The 23,827-nt window shown below is 50.4% G+C and overlaps 1 protein-coding gene across 1 annotated transcript in view; it reads left to right on the top strand.

Annotated features, from left to right (window-relative positions):
- fto (FTO alpha-ketoglutarate dependent dioxygenase) overlaps positions 1-18,338 on the top strand; it is a 154,825-nt gene extending 136,487 nt beyond the window's left edge. The window contains exons 9-10 of the mRNA XM_035419077.1: positions 17,619-17,759; positions 18,278-18,338. Of these exons, the coding sequence (XP_035274968.1) occupies positions 17,619-17,759; positions 18,278-18,284 (148 nt within the window). The 3' untranslated portion in view covers positions 18,285-18,338. The remainder of the gene's footprint in view (positions 1-17,618; positions 17,760-18,277) is intronic.
- Positions 18,339-23,827: the final 5,489 nt, after the last annotated feature.

Here is a 23,827-nt window from a genome sequence, read left to right on the forward strand (position 1 = left end):
AAGGCGCGAACCCCAGAGGGCCCCCCACCACCCCCCCCCCCCCCCAATCACCAGAGGCTCTTACCCCCCGGCTGCCTTCAGGAGATGAAAGGGAATATCTGCCACCCGATTGGCTGCTGAATTTTTCATCGCTCCTCCGTGCCTGCTTGAACGCATCCGGCGTCGCGGCGACGGCCCGACCGTTCGGCGAGATTAGGCGGTCTGCCCTAGAGACGCATCGTCGTTGGCGAAAGTCCGCCGGCAGGCCCTGGTCCCCCCCCCCAGCCCCCACCCCCCCACCCGATCTTCTTTCCTTTTTTTACAGCCGCCGAACGTCAGCCCGGCACGGCCCCCTTTTGAGAGCGCTTTAATTACGCATCGCTATTTATCTCTCTTTTTAATTACGTTCCTCGCGGTGATCAGTTTAATTTTCCATTATGCGCGGAGGAAGCCAAAACCGTGAATCACCGGTTATATTGCGCCTTAGATCTTAAAGAGGCATCGCCGGAGGGGGCCCAAAAGAAGCGCGCAGGGGCCGGTTGCGGCTAACCAAAGTCAGTGGGGTTTTTAACTGCACTTTTTGGGGAGGAGGAGGAGGAGGAGGAGGAGGGGTAGGAGGGGGGGGGGGCGGGTCAACCGCGGTCGACGGTCGCGGCCGCGCGGTTTACGGTCGGCTCGGCGATCCTCTGTAATTGAGTCGAGCGAATCGGATCGGCCCTGGCCGTCGCTCGCTTTGAGATCGGGCGGCGGTGGGGGGGTGGGGGGGGAGAGCGGGGCCCGACTCATCACGCTTGTCACTTTGAGGCGCCGCGGGCTTCCGTTTGGGAGCCTGCTCTGGAGGGGGGGGGGGGTCGCCACGGACCCCGCTCGGGTGGATTAGTTCCCCTTTTAATGGGAGAGGGACGAAAACGAAATCAAACTGACGCCCCGTCGTTTGCATCCGGAACGTTCTTCCGCGAATTTTTTTACCCCCCCGGAAAGCCGCCCGCATTTCATTACGATTGTCAGAAGGAGTAACAATTCTATCGTAGCTCGATTATTAGGTTTTTTACCCGCAGATCACCAGAGCAATTAAAAATCCGCAAATAAGGCTGCCCGTGTTGTCAGACAAACAATGGGCTCCCGGAGGAAGGGCTTACGGGCGGGGGGGAGCTGTTCTGGAAGTGCGGCTCTGCCTCCTCGGGAACGAAGCCGTTAATTAGACTACGCGGACGAGCTCGGGCCGCCTCCGCGGCGTCAGGACCCCGGCGACGGAATCGCCGGCGACGCGCGCTTTTGACACCGGATGCAACGGCCGGCCGCTTCGTCCGGCGAGCGAGGCGACCGCGGCGCAGCCGCGCGGGCGACGCGCGTTCGGGAAGCCGGGGAACGGCCGTCGCTCGCGGGGCGGAGCCGACGGGGCGGAGCCGACGGGGAAGGGAGACGCGGGATCGTGCGGCGGGAAGCAGGGGCCGTGATGACGCCCTGCGGGGAGTAGGAAGGGCGGGGCGAGGCGAGGCGAGGCGGGGCTTTGGGCTCCCGCTGCGACAGTGTGGCCAGAAGGCCCGTCGACCTCTTGTGGCCAGGGGGGCAAGTTCTCTTCATCTTGTCAGCGTGGTTGAAGCTCTTTTTCCTGTTGTAATCGAACTCTTCATCTGTGCCCTTTCAACCTTGAGTCTTTGAGCTCTGGAAGCAGGTAATGCGCATCTTTTGGACAGTCTTAAGAGCTGTCGGACTGATGGAAAGATGTGAAACCCCAGCCTGTGTGTCCACAGTAAACTTTAAGCCTGGCATGTGGCCCTTGGAGGCCTTCAACAAGCTTCAGCCAATCAAGTCAAAGGCTGGGGTACTCTGCCAGCCTGTGCCCCCCCCCCCCCCACCTCCTCCACCACCGCCACTTTGGTATGTGCAAACCTAGCAGGTGCCCCATTAGTATGAATATTGACCCGCTATTCTAGAACCCTGAGACCTTGATTTCTCCATGGCCTTAGCCCAGGCCGCTTAAATTGTTTCTGCACCCTTCGGCTTTTCATTCGTGTGCCGCCACATGACGAGTGGAAGGTTCAGCGATATTCTTGAAAAAGCGAAGCAGCGTTTTGCACTTCAGTTTGAAAACAGGCGGTACATGCTGTGCGTGAGCTAACCAGAGCTCGCCCACAGCATGCTTCTTGAGAGAGAGGGTGGGGGCGCACCCCCGTCGCCACGGACCCCGCTCGGGTGGATTAGTTCCCCTTTTAATGGGAGAGGGACGAAAACGAAATCAAACTGACGCCCCGTCATTTGCATCCGGAACGTTCTTCCGCGATTTTCCCCCCCCCCCCGGAAGGGAGACGCGGGATCGTGCGGCGGGAAGCAGGGGCGTGATGACGCCCTGCGGGGAGTAGGAAGGGCGGGGCGAGGCGAGGCGGGGTCCGGGCTCCCGCTGCGACAGTGTGGCCAGAAGGCCCGTCGACCTCTTGTGGCCAGGGGGGCAAGTTCTCTTCATCTTGTCAGCGAGGTTGAAGCTCTTTTTCCTGTTGTAATTGAACTCTTCATCTGTGCCCTTTAAACCTTGAGCCTTTGAGCTCTGGAAGCAGGTAAAGTGGATCTTTGGGACAGTCTTAAGAGCTGTCGGACTGGTGGAAAGATGTGAAACCCCAGCCTGTGTCCACAGTAAACTTTTAGCCTGGCATGTGGCCCTTGGAGGCCTTCAACAAGCTTCAGCCAATCAAGTCAAAGGCTGGGGTACTCTGCCAGCCTGTGCCCCCACCCCCCCCCCCCACCTCCGCCACCACCGTCACTTTGGTATGTGCAAACCTAGCAGGTGCCCCATTAGTATGAATATTGACCCGCTATTCTAGAACCCTGAGACCTTGATTTCTCCATGGCTTTAGCCCAGGCCGCTTTAGCCCAGGCCGCTTAAATTGTTTCTGCACCCTTCGGCTTTTCCTTCGTGTGCCGCCACATGACGAGTGGAAGGTTCAACGATATTCTTGAAAAAAACGAAGTAGCATTTTGCACTTCAGTTTGAAAACAGGCGGTACATGCTGTGCGTGAGCTAACCAGAGCTCGCCCACAGCATGCTTCTTGAGAGAGAGAGAGAGAGAGAGAGAGAGAGAGAGAGAGACGGCCCACTCAGCACATGGATCACGCCTGGGTCATGGTAGACCGCCTTAGTGAATGTCCCTTCTGCGGCTATGAAGAGGAAGCTGGTACCAGCCCGTTTCCATAATGTCGTCTGCAAGAGCTGTCTGCTTTTTTGTATCTCTATCCACTGTCTCAGCGTATTTATTTGGCTCCCACAAATTTGGATCAGAACTAGCTTCCTCTGATTCCTCCGGGAGATGAACAGCTTGTTTTCTTATGGGGTTGGGGGGGAGGGTGGGGGTGCTTTGGGAAGAGCAGCCTCAAAGGTTAATTCCTTTCTTCACACTTCAGCATAAAAGATTTTCAAAAACGCAGCGTGAATGTAGGTTTTATAAGGTAACCATCCACGCCGTATCCGTCTCTGCGCTTCAGGTTGTCCCTGCTTTCGCTGAGTCCCCACGGGCCAACGTCAGAACGCGACCCGCTGCCAGACGCGCTCGCTCCGGAGCTGTGCTTTTTTTTTTCCTGTTTCTCTCCGTCTTAAGATGTTAACCATGATTGAAGGTGGGTAACTGAAGCCCCGAAAGAGAGGGGCTGGGCTTGGCTGCCTTCTGGAGCATTAAATCACGCTTTTTGCTGGAAATTTGTCAGCCGGTCTCTTCAGGACTGTCAGGCGAATGGCAGACGGCGTCGGCGGGTGCCGCTCCGCGGAGACGGCCTTATCCGCCGCGGTACCGAGAAGCAGTCCGCGTCCCGCGGGAACTTTCCCCCCCAGTCCCCCCCTAGTCCCCCCCCCCACCACTCCCCAGCTCCCGGTGCGGCTGTGGGATTTCTCGCAGCTCAGGACCGTGTGGGACAGGCTTTGGGCCTCAGGGGGCCCCCTCCGTCGTGGCCTGCTGCGTGTTTTCTTTATTCCGCGACCGAGCCGCGGGTCACCAGCGTCAGCCTTTCAACCGAAAACGGACCCAAAATGGGGGATTTCAGCACCGTTATGCTAAACTGGAAACCAGTGCACTTCTTTACTGTGAATCAAAAAAAAAGTTATGTATTATTGGTTACATTGTGATCCTCGTGCATTTCTGTCGATGAAGCAGAGTTATATAGCATGGTCTGGGACAGCGATGGATTTTTAGGGTTGAATTAGGAAGGAAAGCACCTACGGGGGCTGAACCTTTGCACGGATTCTTACTCAGAGGTTGAAAAGACGGCTTCACGTGTGAAGACGCTGCAGGCGGCGAGCGAAGAATGTTTGCCTAATCGCAGCAGATTGACGAGGCGAACATTTTGTAACTGCCCAGGCACATTAGACGAATGACTTGCCAGGGCCCTTAGCATCCAGGTGTCATAGCTAGCAGGTAAGACTTTGCCGCGATGCTGTTTTGCTTGTTCAGTAACATAACAGAACATGTTCCTTGAGAGAGAGCGGTCGGGAAGACCACAGAAATATTGCGGCACCTTATTGAAAAACGAGACAGGACGAGCGCCGCGGCAGCCAGCAGTTTCTTTTAATTAAATGAAATTCTCTGCGTTGGAGGAGCGCCAGCTCATTTTACTTATCGCTACTGAAGCTATGAGCAGGTACAGAAGGCACGCCAGAAGGCAAAACCTTCAGCCGCAGGTGAGAATTCAACAACTTTGTACTCCTTTAAAAAAAAAAAAAGAACCCTCATCATTTGTCCTCGGTCTGCATTAACACGTTTCAGCACATGTTTTGACACTCCGAATGCACAGACGGTTACGCGCTCGTTCTTTTGCTTGCGTGTGCGTCTTCCACTGAGGTTCACCCTTAACGACCGATTCGGGATCAACCTCCCCCTCTCTTTTGTGTGCCCTGGATAATTATGTGTTTCACAGCCACAGAATAGAAAGGTTTTGCTCATTTTGATTAAAAAAAAAAAAAAAAAATCTTAGAGCCATAAACTGCAAAACCCTGGAACAAAATGGCCGCCATTAGAAGTGGTTATATAACTCCGCTGACAATCTCCAGCCTGCATCATGAATAAGGAGCAGCGAGACTAATTGGGGAAATGACAAGACAAATACATTCTCAATCCTCGGCGTCACCTCAGCGAAATCCAAATCCACCCGCGTGAACTTCTGCCGCCGGTCGGCTCTCGAGTCGACCTTTCCCCATCAAATATTCATAAAGGCAAGGCTCTCAATGATTTTCTGTCTCTTTCCATATTTGCAGCTTGTTGTCTCTCCCTCCTCCCTCGGCTGCAGACAGTTTAAGTCAGCTGGAATTAAAGTTAAAATGGCTCTCGCCTCCACGGTCATACGGAGGCAGATTGGACGGCGGCTCGCTGGATTTGTAGCGGGTAGGATGGGATCCCGGCGTGGGAAAGGCTGACGCCTGCATAAGCTTCCCTCCTAGCTCGATGGCCGCCGTCAGTCTCTTAGCACTAAACGCGGCCGAAACGAAGTCGCGAGACTGAAGGTTTTTCGCATGCCGGCTGCACGCCGTGCGTTCGAGGCCCAGCCCAGATTCTCGCGTTAAAAACTCCGCTCGACCGCCGTTCGCCATTCAGCCTGAGTCACAGGTTCGGGGGCGGGGGGGGGGTTCGAGGTCGTAAACCGCGACCGGCTAAGGAGAGGATCTGTGAAACTGGAACCCCGGGGCCTGCGGTTTTTTCCCTTTTCTTTTCCTGTGGGGCACAGGCTAATTTCAGGATCTGGACGATCGTCCAGGGGACGTAATGTAGCCGAGCTGACACGCGTGGCGGGGGGTGGGCCGTGGGACAGAATTCGATCCGACTCTCGCCGAATTGTCCTCGCGCGTGCGTCCTTGAAAACCGAGCTTGGGCAAGCACTGCCCACAACAGTATCGCCCGTGTAACCTGGAAAGAAAGCGTAGACTGGGTTAATTAAGCAAAGGCCTGGCCCACACAAATACTGTCTGTTTATAGCAATTTGCCTGCCCTGGCTGTACGTTATACAGCTATATTCAGCTAAACTCCATGACCAACAGTATGTGGACACCTGACATCCAACATCTCATCCGAAATTATGGGCATTAATATGGAGTTGGTCCACCCTTTGCTGCTATAACAACCTCCAGTTTTCTGGGAAGGCTTCATACTAGATGTTGGAGGATTGCTTCAGGGACTTGCTTCCATTCAGTCAGGGCTCTGTGCAGGCCAGTCAAGTTCTTCCACACTGATCTCTACTAAACTACTTCTGTATGGACCTCACTGTGTGCCCTGGGGTATTGTCATGCTGAAACAGGGAAGGGCCTTTCCCCAAACTGTTGGGGAAGTAGAGAATTGTCTAGAATGTGATTGTATGCTGTAGCATTAAGATTTACCTTCACTGGAACAAAGGGGCCTAGGACCAAACCATAAAAACAGCCCCAGACCAAGGGGTGTCCACATACTTTTGGTCATATCGTGTACATGTGAAATGAAGCCATATTGCCAGTGAACAGGCTATAGGCCCTGTATAGAGGCCCTAGGGTATAAACTTTGATAGCAGATTTAGCCACTCTCAGTAAGCCAGTACATGGTTACAGAATACCCATGATGCATTTCTGATGCAGCCGTTCATTCAAGCATGCAGTAGAAATGCAATTGAAATGAGCATACAAGACAGGGTGCATTAAATATTCCTGCTAGGAAAAACTCCAGTTTTCAGCTTAGATAAACATCAGGTTGCCAGCATTTAAGTCCGTACCAGTTTGCAAGTAGTTGGTCTTTACTTTGTTGTAATTATACATTAGACTCAAAGAAACATGCTCGAAGGAAAGGAGTGACTATACTAAACCTGTTTAGCAGTGCCGGTGTCATTTGTTTCACATTAAGCTATTTATTATCTGTTAACATTTTGTGACAGGCTAATTACGCAGAACACCTGTTACCACAGGTTTGTTTGGTTATTTCATCAATCGAGTGTTGAGTCTCTTCCTGGTTCGCACTTGATTTGACAGCAATGAACCTTGACATGCGAATGCTGTAGTATTATTTTTACAGCGTTAGCTTTTGGGTGCACATGACCTCAAATGCATTCCAGAGCACACGTGCACACCCTCACACGCACAAACGATCATTTTAATGTTTCATTTGATGCATATTTCTGTTTGAAGAAGAGCTTGTGACCCACATACACACAAACACGCTACTAGCCTGTTGTTTAAGGCTGATACATGTAACAGTATTGGCAGACTCACAATCAAATCCTCCCACAATCACAAACATGTTCACTCTCAGGGACGCCCCCAGCCCACACACACACACACGCACACACGTACACCCACGACCTCACACGCTGCATGCTTTGCCCCAGGGGCTGCTCTGACTTCTCAATACAAATTGCTCAGTGCTCACAGAATTTACAATGTGCAATGTATACTTACGAGGCCATAACCTATAATTACTGTATACGCTTAATAGTATGAAAAAAAAAATCCTTGTAAGCAATGCAGAAGCACCAGGTAACCATGAAGATCAAAGGAGCAGGAGGTCAATACCCAGGCACAATGGTGCAGCTCTGTCTTTGTTGTACTAGTTATTCTGGTCCTAGCAAAACTAAGAGTGTAAAGATCTCGCGTGTTGTCAGGGATGTCAAGATGAATCATAACCGACTTCAAAAAAACCAGATGGCGTACCATGTGTTCCACCGCCTTCACTTTGAAAGGGCCGAGGTTACTGCAGCGAAATGCATTGTTTTCAATCCTGCTTAGAGCGCCCCTCGAATAAGGAGCTAATCCTCTCAAGTACCAATTAGTTTGAAAGCGCTATAAGCCCACTTTATGTATTTATTTATTTGTCCATCGATTTATGTAATCCTTTATTTATGAGGCCTTCCTGGCAATTCATACAGTAAATGCATTTTACGGGAGCAGCAACAATAAGAATATATGTACGGAACTGCCGATAACAGGGAATATGCATCAGGTTGAATCAAACTCCGAACAGTACAAAAACACGAGGGTCCACCATTGCTTTAGCATGCATATTGTAGCTACCAGTTATCCTTTAGTACAACATATCATATACCATCATATGCATTAAGCATAGTAATAACCTTTCAGAATTTATAACCTAATAGGTTTATAGAATGTCTGAATACCTCTCCTCTATCTTAGTTTGTCATCGTCATTTAAACAGTTCTATGTAGCACGACATCGCAAAATGGTCTTGTTCGCATTGAATTTCTTTAACGTTTACGTTACCAGGTTTTTGACCAAAATGTTTTGCCACTTGCTGAAATACATGATTCCATTGACCTGTACAAGAGCCCCAGAGCCGGCAGATACTGAACAACATACGATATCCAGCACTATATTTTCCATAGGTATGATGTCCTTTTAAATATCCTTCTGACACCAAACCCACTGAAGGTGTGTGTGGCCAATAAGCTCAATTTTGGTCTCGTCTAGCCATAGCACCCTGTTCCAGTGAAAGTTACAATGTTACGACAGTATCTATCGTTTCTTAAATGCTTTGACAAAATATCTATGGGCCGGGGATTAGTCGACATTTTTAAAGTATGCACGTTCCAGTTTAGCACCGCTCATAAAACATTCCCTCGTGAAAGGGTTAATGCCTCCTCCATATACAATTTCATATTTGGTGATGTGAAATTTACTTTGCCAAGGCTCTGCCAAATTCCGGATTCTATTTAAATCATACTGAATTGCTTCTATAAATTCCCAACTGTTTGTTACGCCCTCAGTCTAACCACTGTGGTGCGGTGTCATTAGCTTTGAGTAGTGAATTCAAGCACGTTTGAATATTTCTTTTTTTGATACCTCAAACTGAAGAACAAAGAGACACCGTGGTTAGATTGAAACCGCCCCCTCCAACCCATAGTTTTAAGAGTTGCACTGGAGGGTATCTCTGTGTCATCTTTTATTCCAATGCATTCACTTCATTACGTTTGAGTAAATATGCAGACAGTGAAGTCTGAAAGCCGTCTCTGTGTATACCTACACACGTTCATTTAATCACAGCCAAAGTACATAAAACTACCTCGCGCTTCTTCTCTGTCTGCCTTGTGTCACATGCTGCTTTGTGCCGCAGCATTAGCGGTGGGGAAGCGCTACAAAGTATCGTTGCCAGTCATCTTCCCTTCCCACAAGATGAAAAATATGTCTTTGTGCCATGTGAGTCAGACTGACACCTCGCCTGTTTGTGAATTATATCAGCACTTCTCCGTTGCCCGTCATTAACTTTACTACACATTTCACTTCACTCGCGCCTTGATCGGTTTCGGCTCGTCCAAGGGGATTTCCCCACTCCGTGTCTCCCGTCTTCTAATTGTGGGAAAACGGCTGTTTAATCCTTTTTTCACAAGGTGCTTTCATCAATTAGGTTACTGTACATTAACCACTCCTGCTGTACCTTGAAGTCATTTTCGGTAAATAAAAAAAGCTTTGCTGCATCAAACAGCGCGGTCGCCCCCGCACAGGTTATAGAGCCGTGCTAACGGTTTCCAGACAAGAGCTTTACAGTAGTTGTGGAATTGCGGCGAGGTCAGATCTGCGCTGCAATTAAAACGCAGACTGCTTTGATTTAATCTCGGAGGCAGGTGTTGGTGGAGGTTTAGATCAAACACCCTCGTGCGTGTGAAACAGCTCTGGTGTTTAAAGAAAGAACATTACTGATTTTTTTTGTTTTGTTGCAGAGGTATTTATTGCGGTGCGACCGATGGGTTTTTAAAACGGTATGCGCTGAATACAAATGTCATTACAAAAATGCAGCGAAAACTGCCGGCGTAGAACACTGTTGCGTAAAAATGCCACGCAGGGCTAGAGACTACGGTTAAACAAAGCAATTATGAATGACAAGATTAACACTTAGGTATTTGTGAGCAGAACATTTCGTTAATGTAAATGTTTAGAGTGGTGCACTGACTGTTCAACCCTTGAGTTTAGGGAAATAAACCAAATTAGTGATTCATTAGTATGAATAGGCAGGAAAAAGGCAAAACATGGTTCCTGTTTTCGATGAAACCTCAATTTATTTGTGGTGACAAAAAAACTATTTTTATACGTCATAGATACTTTTTTATTATTTATCATTTTTTATTTGTTTATTTTATTTTGTAAATTCCAGTGTCATTCCGTGTACGGGGAAAGTTATAGCATTTTTTTTTGTTGAGGTGTAAAGTTATATGCCCTGTGAAATGAAGCAAGTTTTCAGTGGTGTTTCAGTTAGTTTTATTTCCTGTTAAGTGGGGCAAGTTCCAGTACAGTATGTTATGTTGCAGTACGGGGTCATGTTCCCGGCATAATGATGCAGGTGCTCTTGCTGCTCTGTGTTTATGTGTGCGTGTGTGTGTGTGTGTGTGTGTGTGAGAGAGAGAGAGAGAGAGAGAATCCTCACAGGGACTGCTGTTATAAGTAGAATTGGAGGTGACCTGCAGAGTTACACCCTTCTCCCTCTAGGCGTTTACAGAGTGGCATTATGAATACGCTGTCCCGTCCCTTCCATTCCCAATGACCTCTGCACAAATTGACAAGTAACAAACTCTCTCTCTCTCTCTCTCTCTTTCTCTCTCTCTCACACACACACACACACACACACACACATAGTCTGTGTAGCACACGCACGCATGTACACACACACTCACACACATGGTCTCTAGAACATGCATGCATTTGCACACACACACTAAGGGGTTGGCAGAGCTGCCCTGAGCAATATGTCCAAGACATTTGAGCCAAAATGTCATAAATGTCCCCCTTAATTCCTGCAATAATATTTTGTAATTCTGTGCCACATTACTGCTACACTCAAATTACAGCACATTGCTTTCCAGCTGCATTTATTCATACTGTATGTGATTATGTAAAGGATCGAACCTCTGCCGTATGGTACTGTGTATGAGTTAAGAATAGAGTAGAACTACAGAACTTCATTTCTGTTGTGCTGCACCTTAATGTTTCATTTCCTTAGCGACGGGCGACATATCGAGCTTTGCTTTCAAATTTAAAAAAAATGTAATCTGCACGTGCCTCTCTCCTCACACTGGCATGTAGGCCACCTGGATGTGGCCTGCACGCTTAAGGTTTGGAAGACGTGCGGTAAGAATGCCGAACCTCTGTCCCCGGGGCCTTCGGCGTCTGCATTGTTTTGTGGTTTCTTTCAATGAGCAGCCATTTAGCTCTAAGGTGTGCAAACTCTTTAGCCAGTCAACGACTAAAGCACTTAAGTGCCGAAGCTGGCTGACATCAAGCAGATACCGCAGCCTTCCAGGACTGGATTCTGAGATCCCTAACGCAGGGTTTTTTATCTTAATCTGACTTCTGCTTCCTCTCTGACACTTCATGCAGCCCACTTACAATGCCGCCTGTCTGGGTTTTCTTCATGATCCCTGATCCCCCCTGATCTTTGCCGGCCCTGAGGGAAACAGAGTTGTGTTTCCCAGGTAGCCTGTGGTTCCCTCTGCATCACCCCGTGCCTCGGAGAGGCGATCGCACGCCTAGCCTGAATTTTTGTTGCATCCTTTGCTGATTTCTCTTTTACAACAGAAAAAGTGATTTGCACGCCTGAACAAGAAAAACACAGCATATCATAAATTGATCAGGGCACGCATACTTTGATTTGGAAATCGTGTGAGTAAGAGCACTGGGAATTCTGGGTAAACGCAAGGGCAATGCAGTCCTGGTCTCTCCGGGTCGTTGTTAATATCATCCTTCGACGACCACAGAATCACCCATCAGAACTTTCCAGAACAGTCCAGTTGCATACGATGCAAGTGTGTTGTGTAAATCAGCGGTGCAACGCGGATATGTATTTCAGGGCAGTAAGATCTACGTGACACGCTGACGTGCATCAAGACATATTGCATTTTTTCAGAGATGCCTCTGATAATTTCCCTCTTACTCATTTCAAGTGCAACATGTGAGAGGATAAGGTGTTTCGTAGAAGACACTGTAGTGCGTCGGGTATTTCCCACGGTGGCAGAAATTACCAGAAAACGTTTGTTTTCATTTTTTGTTCTTTTTTTTTTTTCGGGGGACACCTTTTTTTTTTTAACCTTTCTCAGCCATAAAACAGTTTAACGGATACCTGCCTGAAACAGAATATCTATTGTGCAACAGTTTTATACTGTGGCCTTACAGCTTAGTGCCGTCAAGCTTTCGGAATTCAACACAGCATCCCCCGGAGGTAAAGGAATGGCTTGTAGCCAGGCAATTCAAGGCACGATGCATATAATTAGCCAACCCTGTTTGACCCTCATATTGTTACCTGCAGACAGGTGGGAATTGTGCGAGTCTCGGTTGACCTTATCATGTGACTGGGGTCAGGTGTCGCGCTAGTAGTGGCTGTATAGCTGTCGTGGCAGACCATCCATCACCGTCGTTATTGCTCCGAGTGGGTGATGCCCTGGAGGTAAAACCACTGATCGTTTTACAGAAACGTTCGCGGAACAACAAGTTTTCACAGCAATGGCACGTCGTTCCTTCTGGATTAGAGTTACGGCTCCCAACCCTGCAATAACCCTCTTCCTGATCAGACGGAGATTTATGGTTCTCAACCGCTCGGCAGCAAAAGCCACACACACACACACACACACACACACACACAGTCGGGCTTATAACCTTCTTACCCCCCCCCCCCCCCCCCCTCTGCAAATGCGTTCAGCACCACCCTCCCTCCCCTCCTTTCTGTCCCGGGGTGTATAAACAAACAGCATCATCGAGAAAAAGCCAGCTGTCATTTTAAACCCGGTTTAAATGCGGCGATTTATCTCAATATCGCGACGCTGCCGCTCGTCTAGCCTCCCGCCAGCGGGATCTCCGGCGCGAGGGCGCTGGCCGACCGGGGCGTCGGCTTTTCCCGCCATCCCCACGGCCAGGAGAGGCGTCCCTGCGCCGCCGCCGCCGACGCTAAGCGCGTTAACGTGTTTGTTTCTTTTTTGTTGTTGCTAAAGGGGCGCTAGCTTAGCGGCCCCATCCCCCTCACTCCTCTTCCGGCGTACGCGGCCTCCCCCCCCCCCCCTGGTTAGCTCCTCCCAAATCGCGGCGCGGCTGTCCTATCGCGGAGCGCTCGGGACCCGCAGGCGCAATCCGTCCGGCGGTCGCTGCCGCTAACGTGCTATATCCCTTAGCCCCCCCCCTTTCCGCTTGTTTTTATTGGAACCTGATTGTTGTTTTCTGGTCATAAATTCTCCTCTGTTGACTTTGGCCCGCATTCCACACGGACGCCTGAGGGGGAGGAAGCCGCTCAGTGTCTATGGCTGTTGAGCAATTTGTTACGACGTTAACGGCCTAATGGGGGCTCACCTGGTTCTGAGAGCCGACCGCGGCCGGCCCGCCGACTCCTCGCCCGTCTAGACCGCGGCGGCTTTCATCGCTCCGGTCTTAAGAGCCGTTTAGCGGCTACCCGCCGTCCTCGCCGCGCGTCGCAGAGCGCGCCGGTTTACTCGCGCCATCTGTCGTGGCCGGAGGCCTCCTGCGCCCAAACGACCCGCGTCGAGCGCCCTCGGCTGCTTACAGAGCTCTGATTGTCCAGGCTCAGCGGTCACCCCCCCCCCACACACACACACACACACACACACACACAGGCACGAGTGCGCCCCCCAACGGCCGCCCCCCATCTTTCGCCGCGTCATCTAGCCAGGCAGCCGGGAAAAACAAAAACCACGGCGTCCCGTTTGGTGTGGCGCGGCGAACCGCTGAGACGCCGGCTCCTGAGGGGCCGCACGGAATCTCGGTATGTCGGCGCGCGACCCCTCGGTCGAACACGGGGCCTCACCCTTTACCTTGTTACCGTGAGGAAAGCCGGCGAGCCCAAAAAGGCTTTTCTACCGTTAGTTAGAGGGCAGCGCTTCAGACGCCTTATCAGACAGCGGTTTTATTTGGAGCGTCCTGTTAAAGGGGGGTCGGATCGAAGAGGAGCACGTGTCACGCGTTTAACGCGCTCGAAAACCTTCACCGCCAAGGCGGCCCGCGTGGCTCGGGTTGCTCCCAGGAGACAGGGGGCGCGGTTTCCCCCTGAGCGTTTCGCCTGCTCACCAGTGCCCCCCGTTTCAGCTTACAGAGACCAGCCAATCACCTCCCGCTTTTGTTCAGCTCCGGGACAGAAGCAGCCGGGTGGCCTGGCGGTCAGCGGGTCCGGCTGACATTTTGTTTTTATTTTATTTTTTTGCGCGGGCCGTCGAAATCGGGCGCCGAACTCGAAGGAGGGCGAACGCGCGAAGGCGAGCCGGCGGCTGTTCCCATAACTGTCTTTCCGCACTTTCTCCTGGGAACGAATTGATTTACTGCGCGCTCGCATTTGCACGACCGGTCCGATGGCATTCTCCTGAACGCGGAGCGTTCCGGCAAAAAAAAAGGCCGCCAGCCTCATGCCTCCGGAGCTGCGTCACGTGACGCATCTCGTCGCGGCACCCTGCCGTTTCTAGCGTTACCACCGACGGCCACGAAGGCATTTCCGTCAGGAAGGACTTAATCCGCGTATTATGTCCTAATAAAGCGCCCTTACTTGTTCCCATCCTGTCGTAAATTACTTTGTACAGCATTAATGCGATAACGGGGCGTCTTTCTTCCACGCGCGCCGATGTTTTTGCTCCGTGGCGATCTGTGGCATTCATCAGCGTTATTGGCTCCTGTTCGGAAGCGCTGACCGCGTCCATTAAGCCGTTTTCCGCCCCGCCGAGAGCGGAGGTTGCGATTGGCGTGCGGCCCGGGGTGGGGGGGGGCTGGGGGGGGGGCGAGCGGGAGCAGCGGACGGTCGCGCGCTCGGAGGACGGAGAGAGAGCCCCGGCGATAACCTTCGACCCGCCGGCGCTCGCGGACAAAAAAAAACGTTTTCTCTTTTTTTTCGTTAGCGTTCGCGCGGGATTGTTTATTCGTTTCGTTCGCGCGGGAGGCTCGTAAGCGGCGGCGGTCCCGAGCGGAATCGATGGCGGGCGCATTACTGTAAAACGTATTGATTCGAAAAAATAAATAAATAAATTTAAAAAACGGCCCGCGGATCGCGGAGTTCGTCACGGCTTCGACGGAACGACGCAACGCTGAGAGGAATTCATCCTTCGGCTTTCGCGTTAGCCTCGTATCGACTGCTCACGTGTCCGTAATTAACACTCGCTTTATCTTTTAAGCGGTTCATTTTCAGCGGGGCCGGGACGCACGCGCACGCTAGCGCAGGTGACCGCGTAGCATCCATCCGCGCGCGCGGGGGGCTAGCGCGCGTGGCGGACCCTCGGCGGAATAGAGGCGATGGAACGGCAGATAACCTTCGCATTAGCGCGCCATTTCGCCCCAGCCCGCGGTGCTATAGAGTTTCGGGGAAAATTGAAATGAGTGATTGTGTTGCCAATCTCTTTTGACTGCGTGCCAGATGGGACGGTTAACCCATATCTCCTCGGGGTCAATCTGTCGGAGCGGGGGGGGAGGGGGGGGGGGGGTCTCGCAAACGCTCCGGGCTCCTTTTTTTCCCCCTCATCCCTCGCTTTTGACCTCATCCCTTTCTGGCCGTCTCGCGCGCGAAGAGTCGCTCCGTAAACACGTTCGCCCGCCCGTTTCGCCGGTTTGTTTAATTCGATTAGTCGCGTTAAGCGCCGAAAAAACAATGGCCGTGGTTTTGAAAAGGGTGAAATAACTGCGGCGGGCGTTAGGAGCTGGTATCAGTCCCGAAGCTTTTTGAGGTTCTCCTCTGCGCCCCGTTGTCTTCTTGCGCTGCGTGCGTTCTCTCCTCGGCGGGCGGAAGCCTCTCGTCCCGCTTAATCCCGCACGGAACGTCTGAAGCGAACGCGCAACGTCCACGCTCCTGCCCGCAGGAAGCTGAGGCGACACAAAACGCTTCGCGCCTATCCGGTATCGCTGCTCATTAATTATGCTAATGCGAGGCCTGTCCGTTGCCATGGACAGAGCTAGCCGCGAGAACCAGCTCACCTGGCCTGTGGCGGGTTCTGTTACCGCTGCATGTATATTCCAAGCACCTGGTCCCACAAAACAGAACTTCCTTTAGTTCCTACTCTAAATAACTAATGAGAGCATTTTAACACATTACTGGCTTGCATGGCCCCAAGGTCAGCTAATCGTATTATTTATGAAGTGACGCACCACATAATAGTACTTAGCGGGTGTCAGCAGATGCTATTATCGGGTTCTGGTTTGAAGTGCTGAAGATGTATTGAAATGGTGTGTGTTAATACTGTCCTCACTCTGTAATGATAGAACGCTGAAAGGGAGCGCTTAGCCACACAGCCTTTGTGACATGCAGCAGCCCAAAAATGGATAACCACAAAACGTTGCTAGCTGTTTTTTTGGCCTTTTACACAGCCCTGTAGCCTCCATAAGCCCTTAGATTAGGAGAGGTGGGGAGAATAGAGGTTGGAGCACAACTCTGTAAAGAAAGCCTTTTATATAACTTGTCACGGGGCAACCTGGTGGGCTCAGTTTTGGCGGAGGAGTCACACTGTCAAGCTGCTCTGTACTTCCAGGTCAGGGGTCACCCTCTCCCCTGTCTACTTGCTTTGGAATTACAATGACACCTTCCCCTGCAAGGTGCTTTTGAAAGGCGACAGAGTGGGTTGGGTTGGGGGGGGGGGGGCACACTCTTCTAACAAAGTGACAATTAATATTTAAAGGCTGTGGGATGAGTTCTCGGTCTCGGTAGAGCTGGGTAGTCAAAACCAGGGCGGGGGGGGGGGGGGGGGGGTATTGATATATAGCATTGATGTCGAGTTTGGATGAATGCAACATCGAGCATCAGAAGGTATCTTTTTCCTTAAACGAAACGGAGGCAGCAGGTTGCCGTGAAGCCATCTGCTGCCGTCGAAGCGACCGTTGTATTAATAATGGCGCGTCTGATACCTCTCGGCCTCCCGATCGTTCCCCAGCGCAGGGCCGCAGAAACACGTTCGTGAAAAGCCGCTCTCATCCCGAGACGGAGCGGTTTCCGTTTCCCACGGTCCCGAATCCCGGACCTTCGCCTCGGTTACTCGGCTGCCGTGCGGTGCCGTGTGGTGCGGCGCGCCGGGTAACGGATCGGAGACCCAGCTTCGCGGCTCACGCTGTCCTTTTCGGTCTTTTTTTGCCTTACCGCGCGTTTCGGTTTCAGAGCAACTGCCGTTTCACCCTTTTTTTTCTTTTCTCCTTTCTCACGTGCCTTGGGCTGCAGACCTCTGTATGAAGTGAGCTGAGTAAATAATGAGTTATCGTTAACGAGTTGAGGGGTAAAGAGTTAGCATGTGATTCGTGGCGGCTCTCCGTAAGCCTGAAAAAACTGTGAAATGTCACAGCCGCGGACATTATCAGTTCTACATGCACCCTCATCCAGCGTAACATCCTGACCTCCCCTTTATTTGCTTACACTCTCACAAATAATGGTACGGTTGAGTCAATTCTGTTCTTTAAGGAACAAATTTCCCAAATGTGCCCTGAAAGTACAATAATGTTCTATTTGGGTACCAATAAGTTCCTTTTATTAGAAATAAAACATACAAATAACGTACAAAGTATGTATTTCTGACTAGGGGCACAGTCTTATGTACCTATAGAGTACCATGTCAGTGACAAGTGTTTGTATCTTTTTGGGCACTTTTTTGTACCTCAGAGTGTAGTCCTCTGGTCAAGTTTCAAGTTTCAGGTTTCAAGAGATCAGTTCATTTAATTAACGGTAAACCCCCTCCCGTCCCCCCAGGTGCCAGTCCAGTCTCGCCCAGACCTTGCCCCCCGAGGAGGCGCCCGTCAACCGGCCCTACTGGGGCGAGGACGACCCCCCCAGGCCTCTGCCCTTTGATCTGACTGACATCATTAGCCGGGTGGAGTCTCTCCTGTGGAGGTAAGGGAAGGACACGCCACACAACTAGCTCCAGTTATTTCTTTTAAAAAGTATTTCATTACTTGGTGATTGTTTCCTTTTTTTATAAGTGTATTTACTTAAAAAATTATATTAAACTTGGCTCCATAGACTTAAAGACTGGCCCCATAATGCAGTGCGCCGTTGTTGATGTTCTGTTGCTCAAGCAGCTGGCACTCTCCTGCCCTTTTAACTGCCTGCTATCCCAGCATGCTCAGCTGAGAAGTGCAATCTTCTGTCACTGTCTTTATTGTCTGGGCCTTGATAGATCTTGACTCAGGTTGAAGCTCTCTATCACTCATGAATTGGTTTTAATTGCCTGACCCCATCGGCATTGGGCATCATTGCTGACACCATCATCACAATGTCGTCCGTCTCTCTCTTGCGTATTTTTTGTCTCACGCAGTCTTTCCTATGAACCCCTTGTTTCTGTCCAAAGTACCTGTGACTGACTGTGACCGGGTGGATTCTGTGTGCTTTTTTTTTTTTCTCCCCGTCAGGCTTTGAAGGACGGCTGTGAGGGAGGTCCACCCCCCCCCCCCCCAGCCCCGGCCCCCATCCCCACCCCGCCGTTTCAACCTAAACGGATTACTGAAGATAGCGATCTGCTCGCCTTTAGACAATAACCATCAGCCCCGGGAGCAGAGGCTGCCACAACCCCGGACTCCGTCGCCCCTGGCTACAGCTGCATGTTTAACAGGCGGGGGTGGGGTTGGGGCGGGGGGGGGGGGGGGGGGGGGGTGTTTGTGGGGGTGGGGTCTCGGGGGGGGGTTGTCAGCTGTTTGACGGGGAGGGCAGAACCACACGTAGGGCATTGCACTCATTTATTATCTTTTCTAGGTCAAGCAACCACAAGTATTACCACGATCAAACCCGTGCTGAAGTAGTAGAATTGCTGTTCGTTCCTTGTTCGTATTTGAACTCCACGTAAACGACATATCGCTGTTTTTTCGCCCGCATGAAGTTGCACAGCGCTGACTGTTCCGCATAACGGCTTCGCCGCTCCTGCCTCCTGTACCCTCCCCCCCCCCCCCCCCCCCCCCGCACACTCATCTCCCAAATGAACTCGAGCACTCACCCGTCGCCAGTGTCCTCTTGCCCGGCGCGTAGTAATTAGGCCCGCGCACACTGTAGAGGCGTTGTAGGGCTTTTAGGTGGAACCCCGACCGCGAAACCTTTCCGATTCGCGCGGCAGTGTCGTCGTAACGCATCGTAACCGTTTTTCAGAAGCCGAACGCTCGTTTTTCTCGACCCCGGATACTCAGAAGCAGGAAGCAGGAAGCAGGAAGCAGGAAGGGCCTTTTAATGTTTTTGCTTCCGGTCCTGAAGGCAACGACTCCGACTCTCACTATCTTTTTCTATCTGCGTCCCGAACATTCTGTCTGGGGAGGGGGTGAGTTTAGGCGACCAGCCTGCGGTGGGGTTGGGAACACCATCCATGGTCACGTGACCTTCTATTGATGAAAGCCAAACCACCCCCCCACCCCCCTGCTGCAGAGAGCCTGTATTAACATCCAGCACTTGAACCAGTGCTTTTCGTAATTACAGCTGTTTTGTCATTTCTAATTACACTTAAACGTGTTCAGTGCTAGTTCTGCTGTTACGCTGCAGGCAATGTGTGTGTGAGGGAGATCCCTTATTAAAAAAGGTGCATAAAACGAAGAAGTATGAAAAGAACTCTTTATAATGTGTAATGTGTTGAATGTCAAAGCCAAATGTTTTTTTTGTCCCCAGTTTCTCCTCCTTGTTGTTCTTGATGAAGTAGAATTGCTGTCTAGTCTCCCGTCGACCGAATGCAAATAAATCTATTTTTGAATTTTTTTATAATGTTTAGAGTTACTAATTATTTTGTTATTGCCAAATGTGTCGCTCGTTCTGTGTGTTTCCGGAGGAATGAGAATATGGCAGTTTTCCGTTTTTCAGTTTGTTTTTTGTTTTTTTAGAATCCACGCCACCCACGGCTTGTATGAAGAAGGCATTGCAGGTGTGTCCAAAGCAAAAAGGCATCACTGTAAATGAAATAAAACCGCAGCTTCTGAATGCGCTTCCCCTGTGCGTCCAGTGTGTTGTGTGGCGTTCGCGACGGCGTTCTGTACGCTGCCAATCTGCTGTTGACTGTTTCGCTCTGGGACTGTCGCACGGATACCCAAACCATTTTCTCCCGGGCGGTTGTCGGGGGCCTTTGAGCTGCCGCCCGGCCGTGCGACCCCGCCCGTGCCCCGGCTCACCGCGGCCAAACCGGAAGGAACACCGGCAGCTATTTGCCGGCACGCAAAAAAGCCGAACGCACTAAATTATTCGGTAATTTACTGCGTTTGCCTTTTTTCCGTTGACTAACAAATTAGCCCAAGTGTGTGTCTTTAGGAGTATTTTCCCCTCCCCAGGTTTCCTGTATCTGTGCCAGACCTCAATTTACGAGCTCCCCCCCCGCCCTCCAGCTGTATTCACAAGGACGCGAGGAGTGTCAGGTGCTCACGGTGGAGGCTTTTTTTCGCCGCTTTTTTTGTTCCTCTCTCATGGAACGCATTGTTGACTTCTACGAAACACACTCACGCATGCACAAACCCATCCAAGTATGCATGTATGCACGCACACACATATGCACGCACACGCACACACAGGCATGCAGGCCTCGGAAGGTAGCTTGCTGTTTTTACAGTTCACGCAAGGCCTCCTTTGCTTTCTAAAGATCAGAAAATGACACACCTTCTAGGTTTACTGTTCATTCCTAGGCGTGTATACTGAAGCTCTTCTGTTCACTATAGGGCATGTACACTGAAGCCCTGCTGTTCACTATAGGGCGTCTACACTGAAGCTCTGCTGTTCATTATAGGGCATGTACACTGAAGCCCTGCTGTTCACTATAGGGCGTCTACACTGAAGCTCTGCTGTTCACTATAGGGCGTCTACACTGAAGCTCTGCTGTTCACTATAGGGCATGTACACTGAAGCACTGCTGTTCACTATAGGGCATGTATACTGAAGCTCTTCTGTTCACTATAGGGCATGTACACTGAAGCACTGCTGTTCACTATAGGGCATGTACACTGAAGCTCTGCTGTTCACTATAGGGCATGTACACTGAAGCTCTGCTGTTCACTGTAGGGCGTCTACACTGAAGCTCTGCTGTTCATTATAGGGCATGTACACTGAAGCCCTGCTGTTCACTATAGGGTCTGTATACTGAAGCCCTGCTGTTCACTATAGGGCGTGTACACTGAAGCTCTACTGTTCACTATAGGGCGTGTACACTGAAGCCCTGCTGTTCACTATAGGGCGTGTACACTGAAGCTCTGCTGTTCACTATAGGGCGTGTACACTGAAGCTCTGCTGTTCACTATAGGGCGTGTACACTGAAGCCCTGCTGTTCACTATAGGGCATGTACATTGAAGCTCTGCTGTTCACTATAGGGCGTCTACACTGAAGTTCTGCTGTTCATTATACGGCATATACACTGAAGCTCTGCTGTTCATTATAGGGCATGTACACTGAAGCTCTGCTGTTCACTATAGGGTGTCTACACTGAAGCTCTGCTGTTCACTATAGGGCATGTACACTGAAGCTCTGCTGTTCACTATAGGGCGTGTACACTGAAGCTCTGCTGTTCACTATAGGGCGTCTACACTGAAGCTCTGCTGTTCACTGTAGCATCTTTACACTGAAGCTCTGCTGTTCACTATAGGGCGTGTACACTGAAGCTCTGCTGTTCACTATAGGGTGTGTACACTGAAGCTCTGCTGTTCACTATAGGGCGTGTACACTGAAGCTCTGCTGTTCACTATAGGGCGTGTACACTGAAGCTCTGCTGTGGCATGTACACTGAAGCCCTGCTGCTCACAAGTGCTCATCCCATTGCCAGTGCTGTTCTTGACTTTTGTACACAAGAGTAAACAACCTGAAAATAATAGTCTTCCTTCCTTAAGAATATCTGAAACATTTTTTTTTCAGTGAATGGACAGCATTGAAGTGCTCACTTAAAATAGACAGTGATTCGATTGGCCCGCTTCTTTTGCAATAGGTTTGCCTGTTTGGTAATCGGTTCCTTTATTGAGCAGATGAGCATGTGAGTCGAATGAGGTGAGCAGGATGGAGAGACTGAATGACAGACGGTTGACCCCTGTGTCCCACAGCAGCATTTGGAATGTCCGCTCGAGCGGCGGCGGCCACGCGTTGTTTAGGGAAGTGGCGGCGCGCATTGTCACGGACGGGTCGGTAAGCATTTGAAAATCACCGTCAATTAGGCGGACAATTGGCGAGAGGAAGATAAAATAGCCAGGTGTCCTGTTAAAGAGCGGTTTGGGGTCATCCCCCCCCCCCCCCCCCCCCCCCTCCCGTCCCCCTCCAGCTCTGGGCAAGTGCGCTTCAGATGAGGGTGGAGATACCCAACCCAAATGCCCCGCGGCAGCCCTGGGGGTGCGGGCGTTAGCCCTGGATCAGTTCACTCAGCAGTGTGAGGGAGATGCAGTATCTCCATACCAGAGTCCCTCCCAGCAGCTTCACTATTCATCTGAAATACAGGAAAACCAGGGCCACATTTTCAGGACTTTGATTGGTTGTTTTTTTTGTATACTTGTTTTTGGCCCCACCTACCTACTGTCATCGTTGAGGCACACATAGCAGTGTACCAACGTGTATGAGTTTCAATACATTTCACAAGCATGAACCAGCCAGTAAATGAACCAATTATTTTGATAATGAATTCAGTAATTCTCATGCAGAGCTTTTGAATTTTTCAGAGAAGGAATCAGACAACAACCTATGCGGTCGATGTAGAAAGATCATTTTGATTATTTTTTCATAATAGTCAAGTTAAGTCCCTTTATCTTGGCATTCACGCACTTTGATCCACCACACTCGTATTTCAGGAACTTCTTTACCTCTATCACACAGCTACCAATCCCCCCATCCCTACATGTCAGTCACCCACCTGTTTATATAGTGTGTTTTCCCTGCATGAGGGATCCTACAGTGTGGAATGTTAAGACAGGGATCTTATAAAACCTAATGAGTGATTCCTATACATTGCAGCGTTCTCAATAGGCTCCATGCATATTCATAAGAATCCAGCGAATCGGGACACTATGAACTTGGCCGAGACAGAATGTTCTATGATAAGCACACAGAGCTTAACGTCTGGGCAGTATATGAAATATATATGCAGTGACACTCAGAATCCCCCCCCCCCCCCGCTCACCCCCATGTGGTCTACAGGCTCATCTGATTAAAAAGTGCTCCCACTTTCAGACAGTTGTGACTGAACGTGGTCCCCTCTGACTCTCTGTGACTGATAAGTGTACTATTTTCTATGACAGGACATCCCTGAGGTGAGCCCCCCTCTAGGAAAGAAAATAAACCGTGTGTGTGATAAACAGATATGGCAGGTGCTGGTGCTGTCGTACAGGAAATGAGTGGGGCTATCAAAACCTTTGCTCCGAGCTCTTATCACGTTGCTCTTTCTATGCTAGCAAGTTGTTGATATCTCGGTCTTAGAAAGTGTATCTTTGCTGGCCAGCCCTTTTCCTCTTTACAGTTTAGAATTGACCCTCGTTGGAATCCTTAATCTAAAGGTACACTGCTGCCGCTGTATTCAGATCAGTTATGCAACACGGAATCTTTCTGGTATTATTTTATACTGCGATAGCCATCGGCCTTGCTAAAGTGTTACCTTCTTTAACACCTGCGTGGACAAGGTGAGTTTGCTAGTCGAGTTCCAAACAGGAAAGGAGGTCAGATCAAAGTGTGTGCCGGAATGCTTGAATGTGCCTAGGGCAAGCTGTTTGGGCCAAACATGAGCACTGTAGGGGAATCCACAAAAGAACTGCAATGCTTTTGTGTCCGTTAAACTGTTGTTAAGAGCACCATAGAATTCGCTAACTACTAGCAATGGGTGGAATGTGAATGCAATAGGGTAATAGGGAGTGTGTATTGGCTGGGCCACATTCATTAAATTGTGTTATCTACATGAATATCAGCACCAAAATGACGAATATTTGACTTGAAACCTGGTGGTTATGTGGCAAATTCTATTAAAGAGACACGCAATATGTAA

The sequence above is a fragment of the Anguilla anguilla genome, chromosome 5 (assembly GCF_013347855.1).
Source record: "Anguilla anguilla isolate fAngAng1 chromosome 5, fAngAng1.pri, whole genome shotgun sequence".
Classification (NCBI taxonomy): domain Eukaryota; kingdom Metazoa; phylum Chordata; class Actinopteri; order Anguilliformes; family Anguillidae; genus Anguilla; species Anguilla anguilla.